The 19,113-nt window shown below is 45.2% G+C and overlaps 1 protein-coding gene across 1 annotated transcript in view; it reads left to right on the forward strand.

The window, feature by feature from the left end:
• Positions 1 to 2,127: 2,127 nt before the first annotated feature.
• Positions 2,128 to 19,113, forward strand: part of LOC104500344 (mitogen-activated protein kinase-binding protein 1-like) — a gene marked incomplete at both ends in the record, with an annotated part of 45,375 nt that continues 28,389 nt past the window's right edge. The window contains 9 exons of the mRNA XM_010143975.1: positions 2,128 to 2,235; positions 5,176 to 5,238; positions 5,834 to 5,891; positions 9,405 to 9,575; positions 12,451 to 12,588; positions 13,417 to 13,599; positions 14,726 to 14,886; positions 17,173 to 17,362; positions 18,368 to 18,514. Of these exons, the coding sequence (XP_010142277.1) occupies positions 2,128 to 2,235; positions 5,176 to 5,238; positions 5,834 to 5,891; positions 9,405 to 9,575; positions 12,451 to 12,588; positions 13,417 to 13,599; positions 14,726 to 14,886; positions 17,173 to 17,362; positions 18,368 to 18,514 (1,219 nt within the window). The remainder of the gene's footprint in view (positions 2,236 to 5,175; positions 5,239 to 5,833; positions 5,892 to 9,404; positions 9,576 to 12,450; positions 12,589 to 13,416; positions 13,600 to 14,725; positions 14,887 to 17,172; positions 17,363 to 18,367; positions 18,515 to 19,113) is intronic.

A 19,113-nucleotide genomic window follows, 5' to 3' on the forward strand; every position in this document is an offset into this window, starting at 1 on the left:
ATTCCTGCTCCTATATTTAGCTTAGGGAAATTGCTTCTTTTTTGTGTTTTGATTTTTTTTCCTCTTGCTGGAGCCAATGGAAACTGCTGTGGCGCTCTCTTCTCCCCCCCTCCTCCCCCTCTCTGAAACAACACCAGCTTTTTATCTGCATATATGGTGCACAGTTGTGCACTTATAAGATAGGGCGGTGCCTTCATGGAGGTTTGGAAAGCTTTGCAAGGAACTTTTCACCACTTTCTTGTTGACTGGGCTCCCTGATGGAGAGAGCTCAGGTTGTCTGGAAAAATGTTTGACATTGCTGTGTTGTCCTTCTCTTGTGTTTGAGGTCACCTGAATGACCTACAGCTGAGTTGTTTTTAAAACCTGCTCACATCAGGAAGGTGTACTTAAAGGTCGTATAGTGGCATCATAGACCTAGAAATAATACCTTTAAATGTGTTTGCTATTGCCAACGGCCCCTGCAGAAACCAGCATGCAAACAAACGGGACACTTGAGCTCAGCTGGCTGGTGGATGATTTGTACAGCAGTAATCCATACAGCAGTGAATAGTTTCTATAAATGTCTTGGAAATCAGAATGTCCTTGTGGATTAAAAAGGTGCTGAGGTCATCAAGCTCTGCCTGCAGCTGCAAGGAGGTAGAGTTTGTGCTGAAACAAGGGTGCTAATAATGCTGACCTTCTAAACATCTAGTGTGTGCCAGGGTCAGTGTTTCTCTCTGCTTTTGGAGCTAGTCTTAGTTTGCATGTTGGCACTGGGATTTAAAAAGTTCTTGTCAGACAAAGATGTTTTGAAACTTGAATTTGTTTTGAAAGCTTCAGTTTGGGAAAGGAGTGGGGATGGGTGGAAGAGGTGTTGTGACCATTATAGAAGTGCAGGTTTGAAGTGTTTTGCTTGGTTTACATTCAGAGTTGGAAACTAGGAACAAAAAGATCAGTGCTATCTTCCCTTGTGTCCTTTCCATCCCTCTGACTGTAAATACTGAATGCAGCCTTATAAAGGAGCAGACAAAGGTGGAGGATGGATAGCCCTTGTATGCAATTAATTTTCCGTAGTAATTATTATTTTAATTGCAGTAAGACGAAAATCAGCATAAACAGAAAAGAGTAGATACTTTGAGTCTCCTGAGGGCTTGGTAACCTTACTGGACTTGGAGGCAGTGTGGAGTAGGTGGGTCAGCAAACTGACCATTCAGCGTCTCTGTTCCCTTTATTTTGCTAGACCAGTTTCCTTTGCTAAGATGGAAAGGGTAGAAATGAGCTCTGAGCTACCTTGTTTGGGGAACCGCTGCGGGTTCTGCTGGAGAGTGACTTGCAAGCTGAGTGGGGTGGAGAACTTGCTCTCGGGCGATAGTGATCTGCTCTGTGAGTGTCTGAGTAGGCAACTGAGCCTGCTTTGAACATTCAGATGAGATTAAAGCGCTAAAAATGGTTAATTTCTGCTTGTTGAGGAGATGCGCTCCCTAGGATGGAGCGAACTAGAAACCTTCCTAAGCATTTTAAGTGGGAACAAGCTTTCAGAGTTGTGTGCCCCTGACTCCCAGAACAATATCTGTATCCTGCTGTAAGATTGGCAGTTTGTGGCCTGCCATCTTGCTGAATAAGGTGTCCTTGGAGTTGGCTGGAGTCTTCATTGCCCTTGGGTATGGCAAAGAGGAGAGTAATGGTGGAAGATTGACATGGGACGACAGCATAGCAACGGGGTAGCATTTATTGGATAACAGCTAATCTAAGAAAGCCAGTTGAGAAGACTAGCTTATCCTGGCTGAATTACTTTATTGGCATAGGAGGTCATAACCAGTTAGCAAGTTACGTTAGTTATTAGCTTACAACTCAGTGTAACGATGTACTATCCTGTTGCACTGAGTCTATGAGTTAAAATCACCTTTTTGTGGCATAAATTAATGCTTGCTGACCAGTAAGGAGATAGTGTGATCTATGTCCTCCCCCTCCAGATAGAGTTTATTAATTATGGATCCGACTCAGTGAATTGAGCATAGGATTGCCTTAAGACAAAGTTAAAACATCCGTGTTTGTGATGGCTGCTCTGGCACTAGAAGCTGTGTGGCTTTTGAAGTGGTTTGTTGACTTGTGTTGGTGTGTGAGCTGTGTGGCTTGTACCTTCACTAGGGCTCTGGACTTGGCCAAGGGCTGCAAAGAGGGCAGGAAACCTGCTGACAGACAGCCTGCTGTGGAGTGCAGCTCAGCGAAAATTCAAGTGGCCAAGGGCTCTGTCGTGTAAGTTAGTAATGGCAAAGGCCTGGACCTTTGTGGTTCACTATACTATTCTAGGACATGGTTTGTTTGCTTGTCTGGTTTGAAAACCATAGTTTGTGTTTTGCATCTTTTCTGTGTTTTTTAGACTGCGTTCACTTCTCTGAAATCCTATTTTTCTGCAGAGTTCCCCACAATAAAACAAAAACTTAAATTTAAGAGCTGCATAGGGAAGTCTTTGCCAGGATTTTGTGTCTTTTCTTTATTCTTTCTGGTTTTTTGAAGCTTATTTTGAGCACAGTTCATCCGTGTCATAAGGCAGGAGGATTTTGGTCCATTAACCCTACCCAACTCCACATAATGGAGTTTTGCTTTGCTGTACTGATTAGTCAGAGGCTTGGGATTAGATAGATTTTCACATCTGCTAACTTCCTATTTCATATCTTGTGATTTGTGTGGCTTAACCTCCCCTGACTTGTTAATGGATCACAAACCACCTGCTTCTGTACACTAATCCCTCAGAAATATATAGCATAGTTTGGCTCAAAACACTCCAGATTGGTTCCCCAGAGTAAAAAGTGTAGAAAGATCAATCCTGGTCTGAACAAACTGCTTATTTACACTTGCCCTGCTCTTCTATGAGATTACCTCTCCAACCATGGCTGTCTGCCTTAATTATCGAGAAAGTTTGGTGCCTTTATTGCCTTGGCCTTCAGGGTAGGGCATGAGTGGAGAAGAATAGGTGGAATGGCGTGGACTCGTCTAAAGGGAAGGGGCTTTTATCTTGTGAATGGCTGGTGCTTTGGACGTTGAAGCTTTGGTACTAGCTTTGGTGTCAGCTTTGAGCTAGCATGATTAGCCAAGATCTCTGAGCTCAAGGTCTTGGTGTTGTTAGTCCTCCTTACTTCCCTCTTTTCCATTTCAAAATTTACATTCCTCCTGGGAGGGCATCCTGGTCAGACCAAGGGAAAGGTCAGCTGCCTGGGCTAGGCGAGGAGATGCCAGAGACATCATAGGTCTCTGTCAACCATGAGCTGTTAGCCCTGCCTGCTGCATGTGGAGAGAGGCCTGGACAGCACCTCTTGTCCTGGGCAGGATGATGCCAAAGTGTGCTTAGTCCTGTGCATGCACCGCCTGTCTTGAAATGTTGGTGAAGTCTGTTGGTGAAGTGCTGCAATCATCATGGCTTGGCTTCGCGAGCGAAGATCTGGGAAGGGCTTTTCCCACGCTCACTGCAAGCGATGAGTGCACCCTTCGGGGCTGCGCGGTGGATTGTTTAGGTGAGGCGCAGCGTGCGCAGAACTGGCTCCACCCTTTACACCTGAGGTTCATCTGCCGGGGCCCAGCGAGCTTGGACGGTGACAGCGAAGTCCTCGGGTCGTAGGTTTGGTTAGAGTGTCCTTCTCTGAGATGGAGCCTTACAGGGCTAAACGAGCTCCATCTGCCCGGGTTTGGAGTCAGAGTTGTCCTTCTCCTAGGACGGTTGCCCGAAGGCTAGTGAGCCCATCCTGCCCGTGGACACACTTTGTCTGACCCTTCAGCTGAGACCTGTCTGGCCTGGGAGACCCCACCGGAGGCACATGCCACCACCAGCAGAGCTCTCAACCTCACAAGGGCACGCAAGCTCCTTCCCCACGGCAAGGGGGTGCCCGTGAAAGAGAAGTGCTGCAATAGGTTGCTGTGATGCCTCTGCTTTTAGCCTTTCTGCTTGCCTGCTTCAGACCAACTCCTCTACTTCTCTTTCCTGTGTGTTTCTCCCCCGACTGATGTCCGTAGCCTGGCACATGCTGTGGGCAAGCCCCAGTGTGATGATGCCATGAGCGAAGTCCCCAGAACAACGGAGGCTGCTGGGACATCCTGCAGTCCCCTGGTACTGCAGCGAAGGAGGAGCTGGGACTCTCTAACCAATGGCAACATGTACTAGCAGAGGGACAGGTGAAACCCACGATTTCTATTTTAGAGGTGAAGTAAGAGATAGGGCATCAGATCAGTTGTTGTTCTACCTCCTGTTATTCACTTAACAGTTATACTTTTGGGAGGTAGCAGTAAGGGCCATGCGTTTTCTGTTACTGGTCACTACTGCTCTCTGCTAGGAGACAAATGCTGTTACGTGAGGATTTGAAAACCTGTTTGTAGGGTGTTTGTGGAGAGGAGGGAAGGCTCCAGCACCTGGGACTGCCCCAGGGTGGTCATGGAGTGCTGAGGCACTAAGGCAACGTGCTATGAGCCAGATTAGTGGGGAAGTGGGGCTGCTTCTCCTTCCCGCCCCTCCCAGTCAGCAACTGTTTTGCTCCCAATGGAAGGTGATTATATTGCTTACTAAGAGTTTGCTGTTGCTTGCTTTTACAGTCCATCTCGCTAGAGAGATTTCTGCAAGGCCCCTGAGCAAGTTGTTTATACAGATACGTCCCCTCTCTTCTCGCTGGCCAGCCACGTCTTGTGCTATACTCAGCAGTTTCTGTTGTGTCTAGTGCTGTGGCCAGACTCAGAAATTTATCCCCTCTACCTCTCTTTCTTCCACTCCCTGAGAGCGTTTCTGAAAGATCCCCTCTTTCCTTCTTTCTGATCACCTTACTGTGTTCTAGACGTACTGGTTTGGTGCCCAGCACATATGATCACTTTTATGGCAGGGGTCATAATCCATTAGGGCCATGGCACAAACTTCAACGGTTAATCTTTCTGTCCAGCTTGAGCAATCAGAGACTCAGGACTCTGAGGTGCTAGGAAGATTTTTGTGGTACTAGCACATGGTACTCCTCCACATTGGGGAGACTTGTGATTCCCCTCTGGGCTGCTCTGTTGCTTTGTGATTTCTGGTTAACCCTAGCTCAGTCTGTAAGATTAAGGAGTGAAGGAGCTTTTTGAGGTTGCTTTTGCTGCTGCTCTGCCAGCAAGGATAGCTCTTTGGTTTTCTTCATACACATGGCCATGTAAACTTTTTGTTCTTCTGTTTCCTCCATCTAGGTGTGTTGTTGTGCTGTTCAACCCTAGAAAAAATAAGCAACACCATATTCTAAACAGTTCCAGGTGAGTGAAGCTTTAAGTTGGGCTTGATTTCTGTAGGAGGTGAATTCAAGATTTTTATGGCTTGAGTGAAGTGCAGGAGCTGCTGTTCCTTCAGCCTAAATTCCTGCAGTGAGAGCTGCCTTGGGGAGAGGCTGCCTGCTGGTTTGACTCTAGCTCCTAATGTGAGGTGCTATTGCTGACAGGGTACCACCTCACAAACATTGTGATCCTGTGGGGCACTGCTAATAGGCATGACACGGAGGAGATCTTACTAGAACTCCATGGCATCTGACTTTTCTTTTCCCCCTCCACCTAAAACTATAACCTCATTGCTGAAGCCAGGACTGGGACATGGTCCTGCATCTGGAATAAAGGTGCAAGGATGAACCTTGACTTTTGGAGCTTTTCTGGTGCTGTGGGCATGCCACTTGAAACTTGGGCAGCAGGGAGTCCCCATGGCAAGTGTTATACCTCTGGTAAAGCAAAACCATTGTGTCAGGCTATTATGTGTAATTTTAGCCTCTTTCCAATTTGTCCCAACCTACTCCCCCATCATGACGTATTGAAATGAAATCACATGTTGGAAATATGTCTCATGTCATTTTCTCTGTTTTAGGAAAACAATTACAGCACTTTCTTTCTCTCCAGATGGAAAATATTTGGTTACGGGAGAGGTAAGTGTGAGAAGAGAGAGCACACCTTGTCCATTGCATTTTGAAGCAAGGTAGAGTGTTACAAGAAACAAGCCAGTGAGCTGCCTTGACATAGACAAATTATTTCAGTGTTGCATCTCTGGGTGGACCTGCTGTATTATGAGTGGCTCGGGGTGCTCCTGCTGGCAGTTTTTCAGTGTGTTGTCTCTCATCGGCTTGGGGGATGGGTCTTCTGGGGTGGCATCTGTGGGCTGAAGGTAGAGTGAAAATAAGTGGAAGGATGACTCTACTCTGTCATCAATGAAGAGTACTTGGATGGCCCTTAATTCTGGTCTGAGTTTAGCATTGTCCTTTTAGGATTTCAGGAAGTAACTGAGGCCAGTAAAAGAGTCAGGGAAAAAGTTAAAAGTCCATGTGGAATGGAGCTTTAGGAATAGTGACAGAAAGTGCTGGTGCTTGTGGTTTGGCATCGTATGTTTAGTTGTGGGCAACAATTGCTTGCTCTTTCCAATATGCCCATGGGGGAAAACAAGGATGAGTGCACTCTGTGTCTGCTCTGCATTAGAAGTTTGAGACGTGGGCTGTGTCATGAGGCTGGAGTTGCTAGATGTTAGAAATCCCCAGAAATGCTGACTATCTCCCATATGGCTGAGCTCAGTTTGCTCTTGTATGTGATTCATGGCAATTTACCTCTAGTGTCTGTCCCTCTGTAAGATGTGGGAAGGCAGCATGACCGTAATGGCAGCTGTTGTGTCACTGGGTGACTCCCAAGCTGCGCCTGAATCCTGCATGGATCAGGCCAAGGATAGAAACAACAGTGGTATGTGATGAAGGCTACCTTGACACAGAAAATGTAAGCACAAATTTGCCATCAGAGCATCAGAGAATCCTGTTGTTAACTTCTTAGTGAAAACATGAGGTTTTGTAGCTGTAATTTGGTTTAATGCCTCTTTGCACTCTAGAAGTCTTGATGTAATAAAAACTGTAATATATAAAATGTATATTTATTTTTCCTCCCTGCTGTTCAGTTCTGTTGGTTCTGGTGCTGGTTCCTTCCTTTTTTCTGCCTTTTTTTCTTCCTGTCTCTGGAGTTCTTGTAGGGTAGGAAAAGTGATGAAAAATAAAGTGGGTATTTTTGTTACTGACAACTTGAACTTTTCAGTTTGAAACTTCATTGGGTAAATGGCAAGTTCAGATTAAAAAAAAAGGCAAAAAAAGCCTTTCCAGTTGTACTTGAAAGCTTTTTTTCCTTGTTGCAAAACATGTCTCCTCTTGTCCTGTTGTAAAACCATTTCTCTTTTCTGTATCCTCCCATGGGTCTGACATTTGAGTTATTACTTAGTGTGGCAGTGTCCCCTGCCGGTGTCAGCAGCCTCAACTTAGTTCAACCTCTGTCCCATAGGGAAATACATTCTGAGTTCACTTTGTCAAGCCTGCTTTTAGCAGCCTTGTGCTAGTTCTGCCTGGTAACACCTTAGTTTTCTGCATGACTGGCTTTTCAGGAAGGAGGGCATGGAGGTTAGTCCTTGGCCACGATACGTATTAAATGTCTGTTATACATTTCAAATGCAAAAGAAAATGGATTTTTTTTTCTTTTTTTTTCTTTTTTTTTCTTTTTTCTTTCTCTCCATGGAGACATGGGGATCAAACAGAGCTTACTTTTGATGACTGTTTCTTACATGATGAAATAACAATTCCATTTGTTAAGGTCTTGTGGTGTATGCTAAGATGTTGGGAAATACATATATGTACGTATGTACACGCATACGTGTTTAAGTACAGCAATTGCTTTGAAGAGCAGCTGGTTCAGCTCATTGTAACCTCTTGCCAGCCACCCTGAGACCTGAGCGCTGTCTTGCAGGAGGGAGAACTGTACCAACTGCAGTAAAATCTGACCACGGCGTTTTTCTAGGCCTCAAGCAGTTGCTTGGCAAAGCTTGTGAACAAGACAATTAAAACATGTGCAATTCTGAGGTTTTAAAGCTTCGACCCCTCCTTGTGATCAGACTTGCCTCTCCCACACAATCACACGACTTACTTAAAACTGATCAGAAAAGGTACCGTTTTGCCGTGTCACCATGGATATGTTATCTGCAAGCTGCTGTTTTGACAGACTTCAATGAGAAATCATGAGCAGACTCTTGATTAAGATTTGCCCATCAGGCACATTTTTGGCCAGCATTTCAGTTCATCTTGCGTGCCTTGTTTTATTTTGGCTTAATGACATACAGTTAAACAAAAGAATAGAATTGTCTGGCAGAAGGTGCTGAATTGGCATTTCTGAAGGCTATGACCTTCTGTTTCTCTGGAGAACAAGCGTAAAACCAGAGGCTGTGTTCCCTCAATGTCTTTTCTGTGACACTACCCCGCCCATACTCTTTCAAGCAGCATGCATCTGTCTGTTACCTTTGTGACAAATGATGCTGCTGGTCTCTCAGAGGCCCCCCTCAAATGGTGTGTTATAGTTACCACATCAGTCATGTCATGTTTTCATATGGCATGACCTGGCTTGAGATCTCAGATGTCCTCATTGTGTTAGAGGCAGAGGATGTGAGGGCTTTATGGTGCACTGAGTCCAGGATAAGATCTGTTATAATCCCAGAATGGTAGGGGTTGGAAGGGGCCTCTGGAGATCATCTAGTCCAACACCCCTGTTAGAGCAGGTTCACCTAGAGCAGGTTGCACGGGATCATGTCCAGGCAGGTTTTGAATACCTCCAGAGAAGGAGACTCCTCAGCCTTTCTGGGCCCACTGTTCCAGTGCTCTGCCACCCTCAAAGTAAAGAAGATTTTCCTCATGTTGAGATGGAACATCCTGTATTCCTGTTTGTGCTCGTTGCCCCTTGTCCTGTCTCTGTGCACCACTGAAAAAGAGTCTGGCCCCATCCTCTTGACACCTGCCCTTCAGATATTTATAAGCATTGGTGGGTTCCCCTCTCAGCCTTCTCTTCTCCAGGCTAAACAGACCCAGGTCTCTCAGCCTTTCCTCATGAGAGAGATGCTCCAGTCCCCGAATCATCTTTGTATCCCTCTACTGGACTCTCTCCAGAGTTCCTTGTCTCCCTTGAACTGAGGAGCACGGAACTGGACACAATGCTCCAGATGTGGCCTCCCTAGGGCAGAGTAGACTTGACTTGCTGGTCACAGTCTTCTTTGTGCACCCCAAGATATCACTGGCCTTCTTGACCACAAGGGCACAGTGCTGGCTCATTGTGAACCTGTTGTCCACCAGGACTCCCAGGTCCTTCTCAGCTGAGCTGCTTTTCAGCAGGTCAATCCCTAACCTGTACTGGTGCATGGGGTTCTTCCTCTTTCAGGTTATGTTCTTTCAGATGCCTGTTGAAATGCATATGCTCCTTAGGTTGTCAGTCTCAACCTGGGCTTTAAAGCATCAAAGGAACCTCTAACCCAGATGGTGTGAATGCACCATCTAGACACCTTTTTCCAAGCTCCCCTACATTTACATGCTCAAATCTCTTAGAACTGACCTCGGGGGTTACATTTCCTGTTTTGTGTCTGTTCTTGTCCCCTCCAGAGTGGACACATGCCAGCAGTTCGGGTATGGGATGTGGCTGAGCGAACCCAGGTGGCTGAGCTCCAGGAGCACAAGTATGGTGTGGCCTGTGTGGCCTTCTCCCCCAGCTCCAAGTACATTGTTTCAGTGGGGTACCAGCATGACATGATTGTCAATGTGTGGTCATGGAAGGTAAGTTTCTCTGGAGGTTGGGCGGACCCAGAGTGTTGCTAAGTTAAAGAGTGGACAGTCTGACCATAAACTATTTAAGTTCCATCTTGCTTTCTGCTTTTTTTAAAAATTCTGTTGTTGTTTGGTTTTGACATTTATAGACACAGACAAGTCTGGAGATAAGAGCAAGCTATGGTCCCTTAGGGGATGTCTAAATCACTTCAGTGAAGGGATATTCTTTATACTTGGAGACATGTGACATGTTGCTGTCCAGCCAGAAAATCTTGGACTTCAAAACCTTGTCAAAACCTTGTGCTTTCTTAGAGTCTTATTAAAAACTAATTTATGAGATTGAAGAAGGAAACTCTCATCAGCCAAGGATTTCTTTCATGATGTAGTGGTTGCTCTTGGCTTGTTTTGGTTTTGTTGTGTCAGAGTTTGTGATACTCTGATCCCATCCTTGATGGTTGAGAAAGGGAACATGGAGAAACCATGGTGGGTGAAAGCCAACGGAGGTCACTCTGCCACTGGGTTGGGGTAGTGCTCTGTGGAAACAAATCCTGTGTCTTGTTCTCTAGAAAACATTTAAGTGTGTGCTGTTTGTATATAAGAGAAGAAACATTTATTGTCAGTAGGCTTGGAGTGTTCTGGATTAATAAATGCTGAGCACTTAACTCTTCAGCTGCTGTAACCCTCTCTAAAAGAGATGCCATTTAAAAAAACTTCAGTGCATCTGTTAGATCTCACATGACCATAGAATGGTTTAGGTTGGAAGGGACCTTAAAGATCACCTAGTTCCAACCTCCCTGCCATGGACAGGGACACCTTCCACCAGACCAGGTTGCTCAAAGCCCTATCCAGCCTGGCTGTGAACACTTACAGAGAGGGAGCATCCACAACTTCTCTGGGTAACCTGTTCCAGTGCATCACCACCCTCACAGTAAAGAATTTCTTCCTAATATCTAATCTAAATCTACCCTATTTCAGTTTGAAACCATTACCCTTTGTACTGTCACTACACTCCCTGATAAAGAGTCCCTCCCCACCTTTCCTGTAGGTCCCCTTTAAGTACTGGAAGGCTGCTATAAGGTCTCCCAGGACCCTACTCTTTTCTTGCAGCTTGTAAGTCTGTGCTCATTTAGTATGTTACTCTCTTAATCACATTTCCTGTGCTGTAATTTAAGGTCTCACTGTTAGTTCTCTCCTGCATGAGCTGAAGTTTGACCTTGCTATTTTTTTGTATAGCTGAACTGTTTAGTGATAAAACATAAGTGCGCATGTCAGTGTTGAAAACTGAGTGCTCAACCTTTTGAATCTTTTTAGTTACACAAATGAAAGTAGTGACTTGGAGATGGTCACGATGCATCGCATGTGTGGGACAGTACAAGTAGCTTTGCTTTCCCTTACTTATGCAGGTTTTTCTGTTTACTGTGATCCTATTTATATTTATGTGCATGTGAGCTTGTGAAGGACTGTCTCACTCTTCTGTGCTGAAGATCATGCACTTAAAGCATACTCTCCAGACTGTGACTATCGGGAGGTCCAGATAGCCTTTATTTTGCAGGCTGGATACCAAAACTAGAGAGACTTACCTGACCAAAGTCAGAGAAGAAGAAGAGGCCAAGATGTGAAAAGAGATCTTCTGAAGCACTTCCCTGCACTTTTAACCACAACTTTTTTTCTATCCACTATGCTGCTGCTGCTTCTATTTCCCTGTTTTTCCTGGCTGGGAGTCTTAGTCACTTGACTAAGTGATGAAAAATTGTCTGTAGGGTCCCCTTTCTTCCCTAAAGAAAGGCCACAACAATAGTTCAGATGTTGAAGTCTGCAAGGGTCCTAAGCCTTTCTGTGTGTGCTGTCTTGAAATAAATTATATTAATAGCTGTCCTTCTTGCTCTTCCCCCAGTCTGGGTTGGGGGTTCCTCCATGGTGATGGTGCAGCAGCCTAGACTCTTCTATTTCCCATTTCTTCAATTCTGACAGCATGCAGTCCAATGGGGCCCTTGGAGTGACGTGGTTTATGTGCCAAGAGCATTGTGTTGGGAAAACTGGGAGCCACCGAATCCCTAAAAGGAAGGGTAAACGAAACAGTAGAGAATAAAAAGTGGTACACTATTGTCAACGGTGTGCTGCATGGTTGAAAAGTCACCACAGGCAGGGTGGTAAACGTTTTTATTCTCACTTCTACCAATCCCTGGGGAAAGGCAGGGGAAGGAAAAAAGATCTCTGCTATGTGACAGTTCTGCTTGAGCAGTGTCCATTCCTGTTTTCTGTCTTTGCCGTGTTCTTCCTCCTTTCCAAGACTCCTTGATGTTTTGAGGTGCACATCTGAGGTATAGCAGATTTTGCTTTGTCCTTTCCAATATAGGCGTAGTCTTTTTGCATTTTGGGACTTTCGATAAAGTGTCATGTTTTTAGAGAGAAGAGAGAATTTATGGAGGAACCATTTCGCTGCAGAAAATGCCTGTTACCCACCTTGCCGTTATTGCTGCCTGGAGGCTGGGATAGCTTTTCCTTGTGCTGGCTTACATATGCTTTTGCTGTTTAGAAAGGGAAATGGATTTGCTGTGAGCTCCTGGTGATTGTGAAACCAACATGTTTGTCATGGCTCAGACAACAAGTTCCTGCAGGCACTACTGCCTGCTGATTTGTTCTTGATCTCAGTCAATGTAATTCAGTTAGAATTGAATGTGAGTTGTACTGTCTGCCAAATCAATGTGCCCAGCTAATGCTGGGGAGGTTGTATTCGGGGGCGAATGGGGGATAGTTTGGGCCTCATCTTTCCCCCATTGCAGCACTTGTATGAGATATGTGCTTGTCATTGAAAATTGAAAAAAATGAGTTCCCCTTGCTTCTGAGCAAAGAAGTTAAGCTATCTAAACAATTATGTTTCCAGAAAAACATTGTAGTGGCAGCCAACAAAGTCTCAAGCAAAGTGACAGCCGTGTCATTCTCAGAGGACTGCAGTTACTTTGTCACTGCTGGAAATCGACACATCAAGTTCTGGTACCTGGATGACAGCAAAACCTCCAAGGTGAGAGAAGGTGCATCAAGGCCAAGCTGTGAATAGGCATTTCCGTCTTAGGGCAGAGTGGATGTTGACCCAGTGAGCTGTGGGAAGTGGGAACTCTTTTGATTTTGCTGGGATTCAAGGATAGCTCCCTGTCCCTGGCTTTCAAGTCTGTCTTCCCGTAGGCTGGAAGTATCAGAGGCCACCAAAAGCTTGTCTTATCCTCTGCTCAGGTAGGGACATGGCTCCTGGGGTTATATAGCATCATGCCTGGTTTTTTAGTAGTCACATATGCTGAAGGACAAAAAAGAAAAGAGCTGCAGTCATTGAACTGCTTGGAACACAGAGATGGGGAGAGCTGTCTGATGTTGGTATGAGCATCTCAAAAGATTGTGAGTGTTACTTTGAAGCATCAAGTGTTTGAAATGTTAGCTGTCCTGTTCTTCTCTGGGGTACAGAATCCACATATGATAATTTTTCTGCATGCCCATGAGCAAATGTTTCTACTTCATGCCTGGACCCTGGTTTGGCATTTGGTGAAATCACAGATTGCCTATGGAAGGGTTGTTCTTCCAGTGACTGATCTGCTGTCTCTGGGTCATACATTTGGATATGCAGTTTTGGTGGCACTAACTGACGTTCCACCAACTGGTGTGTAAATACTGATGGTCCCAATATACTATACAACCAATGGGTCTGCTGCAAGTAAAACGTGTTGCTACCTCTCCTTGTAGGCTGTTTGCAGCTCTCTTTCTCTGAGGCATTTCAGCACTGAAGGCTTGATGTTGTAAAAAATGTCTGTCTGCCTGGTGTGCCTTGCTCTATTTCTGACAAACTGTTTTTTATTGGTAGGTCAATGCCACAGTCCCCTTGCTAGGTCGCTCAGGATTGCTTGGAGAACTGAGGAACAACTTCTTTGCGGACGTGGCTTGTGGAAGGGGAAAAAAAGCTGACAGCACCTTCTGTATCACATCCTCAGGCCTGCTCTGTGAATTCAATGAAAAAAGGCTGCTAGACAAGTGGGTGGAGCTGAGGGTGAGTTTTACATCTTCCTGTCCCACAATAGTTGTGCCTGCTGAAGCAGAGCGGGAATGACAAATAATAAGGGCTCTTGGAGCACAAGATGCTGGACCACCAGCAGTGAAAGTTGTTGGGCTTCTGCCACTCTGTGATTTACTCTGGAAGGCCAGGCAAAAATAGTGTTGCTTCTTGGCAGAGGGACTTTATTAATCATTGAGACGCTTTGATTCTCAAGCTTCAGCATTACAGCCACAGCTCTTCTGGCAAAGCAGTGTCCTTATGTGACTTTGGCCACCCCTGGACAAGTAGGAGTCTAAGAAGGATTCTGATTTCTGTCCACTCTGCAGTGTCATACTTGGCTTGTGCATCTCAAATGCAGGCCCCCAAGGTACTAGTTGGTTTGGCTCTTCTAAACCACCAGGTTGGCTCATAGTTAAGAATATGATTGTGCTTATTTTCCTTTGCATTGAATGTAAGATGCCTTTCCAGAAGGATCCAGTGTATTAAAATCAAGGGGAAAATCTTTCCACACTTTCGCTTAAGTGAAATGCCTCTTCTTTTCTTTCCTCTCTAAAATCTGCCTTTCACTCTCGCACAGAATACAGACAGCTTCACAGTAAGTTGGAAAAAAATTTCACATTGAACTCATCCCCTTATCACCACACTCCATTTTGTACCATTTTCTGCCATTTGAACAAATTCCAATGGGAAGGGAAGAAAATCCATTTTTTTTTTTCCTTGTCCCTTTGTGACAGGTAATGTATTGGTGTGCTAGTACAGGATGAGGTGGTGCTTGCCTGCCAGTGGAACTGAATGTCACAAAGGATCAAAAAATAATGTTCAGAGTAAGACTCAGTGGAGCAGACGTGTAGCTCTGCTGACCTCCCACCGTAGTGGATGGTAGAGGAACTGGGCCTTTTTTTAGCCACTTGGAATCTGCAATAGACCTTGGCTGGGAAGCTCCTCAGAAAGCAAAAATGGATTTTTAGGCTTTTCCTTACTCCCAGGGCTCCACTTCACTTCAGCTCTTCTGACCATGGCTCTTTAGTCTGTCAGTTTGCTATTCTCCCTGTTGTGTGTCCGATGACCTTTGAAGTGAGAGCGCGTTGCTTATTCACCTTGTCTGCTGTGTCTTCCTCAGACCACGGTGGCAAACTGCATCTCTGTAAATCACGACTACATCTTCTGTGGCTGTGCTGATGGCACCGTGCGGATTTTTAACCCTCTGAACCTTCACTTTGTCACCACTCTACCGAAGCCGCACTTCCTGGGAACAGACATCGCGAGTGTGACTGAGGCCAGGTACTGTGGAGAGGGTGAAAGGGAGCAAGGGAGGCTTGTGGGAGTTAGAACTGTTCCCCAGACCTTTGCCATCTGGAGTGTGTTCTTTTTATGGATTAAAATTGACAGCCTGTTGCAGATCTCCCTGAGCTGTTGCACCCTTGCTCTGCGTGGCTGGGCTACAGCCCAGAGCTGGTTGCTGGACTACACAGCGTATCTTGCTCCTCATCTCCCTGGGATTGCTCAGGTCTGGCAGGTGGGCAGAGGGCACAGGATGCTGTGGCGCGCTTCAGTTGTTCCTGTACTATGAGACATCCTTTGCTTAAGGATGCTTAAAGTAAGGGCTGAAGAATCTCCTCTGCAGCAATACAGTGATGTTGCTAAGAGAAGCCCAGGCTCTCACGGGCCTTTTTTTTTTTTTTTTTTCCAAATGCTTCCTTGCAATCTTTGTAGACCCAAATTTACTATTGCCTGTAGTATTTCTTCTCCCGCAATCTTCTGCATTCTGTTCTCTTGTTTCCCTACCTTGCACCAGTATCTCCTGCCTTGGCTCTCTATTTCTCACCTGGGTGGGTGGGTCATGTGATTTCTGCACAGTTCTGTCTGCCAGCTTGCGGAGGCTTGTGCCAGAGAAAACCCTTCACGTGTTGCTGTTTGCCAGTCCTGGTTGGAGGCTTTCCTAAACCTCTTCCATTGCCTTCTTTTGCTTCTGTCGCTAGTGGAGAAAGAAATCAAAAAGTATATGAATCCGCCAGCCATCATTCCACCGCATATGTGGAGTTTACATTTACGTCTACAGATATATATACTCTTTTTGGGTTTTGTGGTTTTTTTCTTCTTTCCTTTTTTTGTTACTTGTGTCTCAACAGGCTTTCTTTAAAATTTTTGTGGGAGCTTGAAGTAAGGGTTCAGAGAGTGCGCTGTATAGTCCTCCTCCAGAAGATCAGTGGGAGATAATGATGTTCCAGTAAGGGATCTGGAAAAGGAACTCTTCAATTTAAAATGTTATCAGTTTCTGGTAGTGCTAAAGTCAAGGAATAGTATACATGAACCCTTCAGAAATACTCTTTGCTGCTTTCATGCATCAGTCAAGCAGAAATATTAATGTGATTTTTAAACATGGATTTGTAGTGCTGATTATAATGTTAAGAACATTTTTTTTATTAATTCCAAAGAAGCTTGAAAACACAGGACTCCTTATATTCCCACGCATACCAGAGCCTCTCTGTGGCATGCCGGTTGCCTGCAATGAACTGCCCACAACTGTGTCAATTACTTGATTTTTCAGTAGGATCTGAGCTGCTCTTTTCTAGCCCTCAGAGTTTTGCACTTGGAGAAGCATGGCTCCAATTGTCTAGTGTGCTACATGCGCTTTGGCCCTCATTCCTGCCTCTTCATCAATCCTATCAAAATTGCTGCTCTCAACACCCTGGTACTCTGGCTATTATTACTTGATTCAATATCATTGGCAGAATTGTGGGATGGCTGTGTTCACCTCAGGTCAAGAGAGCAGCTCTTTCTTACGTGCATGGCAGCATGACTTAACAGAAGACCCCTGTAAAGGAAATAAAGGGTTCGTGTGGTGTGATCTTGGTCTGACCTGGGGAAAGAGATCTTTCCTTGTTGTGCAGAATTATTCTGTTTTTAAGTTGGTATCAGAGAGCTTACCTGTCTAGAAAAGACTGTACCCATGTGCAATTGCCCATCTCTTGAGCTGCTGGAAGCAACACCAAGCTGGCCTGAGTGGGGGGTGGGTGGAAGGGAAGCAGGTCAGACAAGTAGCTGCTGAAGTGAATCATTCCTGTGTCCCTTGTGCTGGTGTGCTTCTGTGTTTGAGTGCAGTACTTAACTCTTCTGCTTGGTTCCACACAAGAGCAGTTCCTGCAATCATTAAACAAAATATAGTACCCACCAAAAGATGATCCTCCCCTCTGCTTTGTTTTGAGATTATTTGACTTGGATTTTACCACCTGGTTATGCAGGGGTAAGTGATGGTGATCTCCAGTCATGATCAAGTGTCCTGCTTGGTCCTTCTTCAGGGAAAGTCAATCACCTGTCTGTGGTGGGACTCTGAGTTGGATGGTGAGGAGGATGACTTTCGCCATGGGACTTTCAGGCTTCTTTTGGGACTCTGGTTGTTCAAGAGACAGGTCTTCCCAGCCAGCTGTTTTCTCTACCTATATATGCCCCAGTGTATTGTTTAGCTCGCCACCGCCCTGTGGAGAATCTGAGCTCTCATGCTTCATCTCCTTGGTTTGACTCCAAGAGAATGCAAGTTAACCGGGCTGTTATTCTCTCTTTGTGCAGTCGTCTTTTCTCTGGTATGGCTGATGCAAAGTATCCAGACACGATTGCCTTGACCTTTGACCCCACCAACCAGTGGCTTTCCTGTGTATACAACGACCACAGCCTGTATGTGTGGGATGTCAAAGACCCGAAGAAAGTGGGCAAGGTGTACTCAGCTTTGTACCACTCTTCCTGCGTGTGGAACATTGAGGTATGTTGTCTGCAGACACGAGTGTTGAATTTCAAGTTGCAGCTGCAGGAGTCATCTGAAGAACTGCCAGGTTTGAATGCAAACACTGCAGAGAAAAAGAATTGACTCAGTTTCCTTCTGCGGTTAGTATGGTTGCTACAGGGCTTGAGTTGGAGCTGGGAATTTTGCAATGCAATAGGTGACCAAATGCATTCGATGTAGTGTATGACTGGACAGAAAAAAATCTCACTGGTAAAAGGTGAGAGGTGGGAGAAGGAGCAGAACTGGGCAAAGCTGAATGCTGGGGCTTCTTTCACAAAATACACAAGAGTTTACTGCTGACCTCAAAAAAATTGTTTGAGGTCTGTGATGAGCAAGTGCTCCAAAGTCAAAGGAGTGAAACAAGTGATAATATGTGAGCTCTGATCCTTCTTAACCTAATTAGGAGGACATTTGGAATTAGCCTCTCAAGTGGCTGTCACTGTCCAGTCTGTCTAGGTGGCTTTCCCTCAGAAGGACAGAGGAAAGGAAATGAGAAATAAGAAACAATGTAATTGTTAATGTGCTGAAATGCATCTAACAGTGGTCAGGAAAGGGAGAATTGGAAAGAAAGTAGAAAGCGGTTGAGGACTATTTGTGCTATCGTTTATTCATTGAATCTCACCCTTCTCGATTATAAATTGACACTAGTAGTTGAAAGTTGCAAAGAACAGTGCAAGGCTGTTGTTGCACGGTTGTCATGTAGTCTTTGAGGTGCTCTCTTTGAACTTTAGAAACAAAGGATGCCGGCTTGCTGCGCACTTGAGATGTTCTACGTTCAGGGAAGCTCAGTGAGCATTTGTTTGCAGTGAATACGAAGCTCTTGGCTGCAAACAGGTTTTCATTAGGAGAATTGGTTGGCTCTCACCTTTACAAAGCAGAGAGGACAGCCCTTTTATTCCATTTTGTTTTGAAACTTGCTACCCATGTCTAGGATACCAGGTGCCAGACAATCTCATTCAGGGTTTGATTTTTACCTGCCCTTAGGTGTATCCAGAGGTGAAGGACAACAATCAGTCATGCCTTCCCCCTGGTTCCTTCATCACCTGCTCTTCTGACAACACCATTCGTCTTTGGAACACTGAGAGCTCCAACATTCACGGCACAGCCCTGCACCGCAACATCCTCAGCAATGTAAGATCGTAGGTTTGGTCACCTCCTTGCTCTCGGGGTTGCCCTTCCTCATCACAGGCATTCCACGTTAAGGCCCAAACTTCTTTGAATCTCTTAAGTCAGTGCAAGCTGCTTTGTAAACAGAGCACAAGTCTGGTAAAACCTACGAATCTGAAGAAACATGAAGTGAGTATCAGGTGGAAAGACTGTCTGAAATGGTCCTGGGTTCAACTGCTTTTTCCGTAAACCACCCAAGCTTTGTCTCTTCCAAAATGGTTCGTGCCATATACTTCAGGGGAGCTGTTTATCTCTCTAATGTGTAACCATGTTAAGATTTGTTTTGAAAATGGTTGCATTAAATGAGGCAGAGGTTCAGGAGAACTGAATGAGAAACAGTTTACACTCACTTCATCTATATAAGGGGGATTATACTCATACAGAACAGTGATTATTGATGGGCATTTTCTTCCATTCCCACTCGCATCAGAAGATCTGTGGGCACAGCAGCCTTGACCTGCCTGTTCTCAGCAATATGCTTATGGTGAAAAGAGCTCTTGCTTTATCTGTCAGTTCGAAACAGCGTGGGCTGACTTGATGATCTGTAGAAGTCTTTCAGATTC

Source organism: Buceros rhinoceros, unplaced genomic scaffold, assembly GCF_000710305.1.
Source record: "Buceros rhinoceros silvestris isolate BGI_N320 unplaced genomic scaffold, ASM71030v1 scaffold2429, whole genome shotgun sequence".
In the NCBI taxonomy this organism is placed as follows: Eukaryota; Metazoa; Chordata; class Aves; order Bucerotiformes; family Bucerotidae; genus Buceros; species Buceros rhinoceros.